The sequence below is a fragment of the Amblyomma mixtum genome, chromosome 4 (genome assembly GCF_055824585.1).
Source record: "Amblyomma mixtum isolate Tamu chromosome 4, ASM5582458v1, whole genome shotgun sequence".
Lineage (NCBI taxonomy): Eukaryota > Metazoa > Arthropoda > Arachnida > Ixodida > Ixodidae > Amblyomma > Amblyomma mixtum.
The window spans coordinates 43054447-43058274 of NC_143015.1; the positions used below are offsets into that span (position 1 = coordinate 43054447).

A 3828-nucleotide genomic window follows, 5' to 3' on the forward strand; every position below is an offset into this window, starting at 1 on the left:
GTGAGCGTAATGTCTCTCGTGTTATCCAAGGGTTACATTTTGGGGACTTTTTCGCAATTTTTGGAACGAAGCGTTCAATACACTGAAAGACAACACTTTTGAAAAATAGCCATAAGTCATTCACATTTCCATTAAAATTCATAAAGCGGTCATAATGAAAGTCGAGCATATCAAGAATAGATTCATCATGTGCACGAGAAAAATTAGGAAAGAAACTGACAGTATTTCGGCGATCAAAGTTTGCATTCATCAATGTCAGTACAACAGCTTTGTGATCAGAAATACCGGTCGTTACATAGCATTCGACGTTTTCTTTGACAGTGCCATTTACAAAAAATAGATCAAGAATTGAATATGAACCATTGTAGACTCTAGTAGGATCTTTAACTACCTGAAGCAGGTCAAAGGCGATAGAAATATCAAGCATAGTTTGGTCAATGATGTTATTAGAATACGAAAAGGCTGTCCAGTCTATGTTTGGTAAATTAAAATCGCCAGTCAAGATTAACCTATCATTCTGTTTTATATGGCGCTCAATATATTTTTTTAGATTCACTAGGAGTGCTACAGAGGAATTGGGTGGCCTGTACACGGCTCCTAAAACGTAACGAACATTGTTTTTGTAAAATTTACAAAATATGTCTTCTACATCGTCAATATCTGGCATTCTAAAGATTTGCAGTGAAGATTTGAACAGTATGGCCACTCCACCGCCCCTTCCATCTCGGTCTTTGCGAAAAACTTTGTAGTTTTGTGGTACGAATTCGCTGTCAAAAATATTTTTCCCCAATCAGGTTTCAGTGAGTGCAGCGATTTCTACATCATGCGTCAACAGCAGGCCCTCAAGTTGCGTAGCTTTGCTGACAATACTTCGACAGTTGACGTTTATCAGTGTGAACCTTTTGTTCATAATATGCGTCTGTCATTCCCTCTTTTTAGATATACGATAGCGCTCATTCTTCACTTCGTCCCATCCGAACATAGCACCGTCGATAACCAGCTTATCAAATATCAGTTTGGCTTTAGCGCCGTTAGCCTTCTCCACTGCACAGCTTTGCCACAGCTTTTTTCTAATTTCACGAACTCGGCTGGAAAATTCTTCAGCCACAGAGAATTTGGTTCCTTTCAGCTTCGAACAAGCCTGTAACACCGAAAGTTTTTCTCTGTAGTCCTGAAACTTCATAATTACGGGGCGGCTTTGATCTTTCTTCTTTTTTCCCAGCCTGTGACACCTCTCTATGCTATTGATTTCAACTTTCAATTTTTCTTCAAAGACTTCTTTCCGGGTCGCATTCTGAAGACTGGTAGGAGTTTCTTCGTCACCCTCCTCCAAACCATAAACAATCAAGTTATTTCTCCTACTCCTGTTTTCTAAATCATCAATTTTTTTTAGCATGTATGAATTATCTTGCTCAAGTTGAGCTACCGTTTCTTTCAGATCACTGACCACTTTGTTTATAGATGCCAGACAGGATAGTTTGTCTTCGAGGTTGGTAATGCGAACAGCTAAACCTCCGATTTTATCCTCCAGCGTATTCTGTTTTTCCAGTAACTGGTTAATAGAGGCAGTCATATTGGTTTGGCCTGAAACAAGCTGAAGCAACATATCCTCCTGTGTTGGACCGGGGTTAGATTCAATGTCACCGCATGACAATAGATCTTCTGTGAATGACCGGACATCAGATAAAAAGTACGCAATGCATAGTGGGCAAGGCAGCAGCAATAGGCAGCGGTTATCGCTGCGGAAGCACTTAGTAGGCATGTAAGAACAAACCTGAAGAATGAAGCAAAAATGGCTCCTGAACGTCGTTTCCGATGCGCTGCTGCCGAGCCCACTGAAGATGAACGCAGATGCAGGGCTCCTTTTAAAGGCTTGGTGAACCACGTGCTCTGCCGTCCCAGACGTCGGGGCATGCGCAGAAATCCTGGCTTCCGGTTCGATGATTCTGTTGACGCTTGTCACATCAGCACGTGCCAGTAGGTCGTTGTTGATATCGGCGATGACGGCAGACAGTCCAGGCAAGCAGAAGACAGGTGGATACACTTGCAACAGGCCCACCAGCACCTGAAGAATGAAGCAAAAATGGCTCCTGAACATCGTTTCCGATGCGCTGCTGCCGAGCCCACTGAAGATGAACGCAGATGCAGGGCTCCTTTTAAAGGCTTGGTGAACCACGTGCTCTGCCGTCCCAGACGTCGGGGCATGCGCAGAAATCCTGGCTGCCGGTTCGATGATTCTGTTGACGCTTGTCACATCAGCACGTGCCAGTAGGTCGTTGTTGATATCGGCGATGACGGCAGACAGTCCAGGCAAGCAGAAGACAGGTGGCTGCACTTGCAACAGGCCCACCAGCACCTGAAGAATGAAGCAAAAATGGCTCCTGAACATCGTTTCCGATGCGCTGCTGCCGAGCCCACTGCCGAGCCTGCTGCCATATCAAATCCTCCGTTGGTTTACCTTCCTTGGCATCCCGTCGTAAGATAGCAAGGCTCTGACTATTTCATAAACTTTATTATAATTTTCCCCAACTGCGTGAGAGCCTAATTTTGCCCTCTTTAAGATCATCGCGACGTTTGTTTAATTGCCGTAGTATTCAACGCATTCATGGTTTAACCAATGCGTTCAATTCCTCGTTCTTGCCAGCTGCCATAGCCGAGTGGAATGTCCTTCCTGACAGTGTTGTGAATGAAGTTAATTCCCTAAAATTTAAACAGATGTTAACTGATTTATTCCCCAAATGATTCCTGTTGAAGGCCCTTTTTCTTTTTCTTTTCTTTTCTTTTTTTCTTTCTTTTTCTTGTGTTTACCTACTTACTCGCTTGTTTTTCTTTTGAAGTGTTCACAGCTGTGTCTACATGTGTCTAAGTTTATGTTCCAACTTTGTTCTTTGTGTCTTGATTACTGTTCGACACCCCCCCCCCCTTATGTAATGCCCCCTGGGGCCCTTAAGGGTAAATAAATGATGATGATGATGTCTTTCTGCACCTTTGTCTTTGCAATTTGTTCTGCTTTTTGTGGTTTTTGGGTAATTTTATATTTGCAGTTTAATACATTGATAGTTAGTATGTTGTTTGTATTTCACTGTGCATGTGCTTGTTTCTATGTAATGTGTTTATTGCTTTGATTTGTTCTTGCAGTGCCATATTATGTGAACTAACCAAGTTTTTCATTCTAGTCGATTGCAATCGTTTTTCATCATATATGTTTTGTGCTTAACCGTATGTTGCTAAAAGTTTTGTTATTTTGGACTGCGAACCGTGACTGCCTTCGTTTCCTTGATGCTTGTTGCAGTGACCTGTTCTACTGTATGTGACATGGTCTAAGTCTTAAGTGTGACCATGAGTAGAATTTGTTTTCATATTTAAAGGGTATGTTTGTTTTACAAATCTGTGATTACTACCTGGCAGTTCAATTTTGTTACCTTGATGCTTCATTAGTTCTGTTTACTGTATGTATATTATGTTGCCTCAATTTTATTTATAGCGCCTTTGCATGCCCATGACCAATAAACCAAAATTTGTCTTTTGGTTGACGACTAAATTTTGCCTCATTCTTGAATTTTCAGCAAACAATAAACATCCCCATGGGAGCAGTAATTGCAGAAAGCTGCAATAGGCACCATTACACAGTTTGCATGAAGGTGACGATCGAGTTGCTGTTGCCTCTATCATCCCGAATTCACGTGACGCACGCCGCTAAAGCCGAAGCCAGCGAAGTGAAAAAACTGCACTGCAGAATTCTCCTCGCGTTTTGTATCAGTTATTCACTCACCTAGAGTAGTTTGTCAATCTTATTTCTCTAAAAAGTGCACTGCAGCTGACCAGGCC

The 3828-nt window shown here is 42.1% G+C and overlaps 1 protein-coding gene across 1 annotated transcript; it reads right to left on the reverse strand.

The window, feature by feature from the left end:
• Window positions 1-843: 843 nt before the first annotated feature.
• Window positions 844-2408, reverse strand: LOC149346330 (uncharacterized). The gene has a single exon (XM_089585382.1). It carries the CDS (start codon window positions 2387-2389, stop codon window positions 923-925), a length of 1467 nt encoding a protein of 488 aa, XP_089441508.1. The 5' UTR covers window positions 2390-2408; the 3' UTR covers window positions 844-922.
• Window positions 2409-3828: the final 1420 nt, after the last annotated feature.

What these genes read in the sequence shown, in the direction of transcription:
- LOC149346330 (XM_089585382.1), bottom strand. Translation starts at nt 2,389, where the DNA reads ATGTTCAGGAGCCATTTTTGCTTCATTCTTCAGGTGCTGGTGGGCCTG.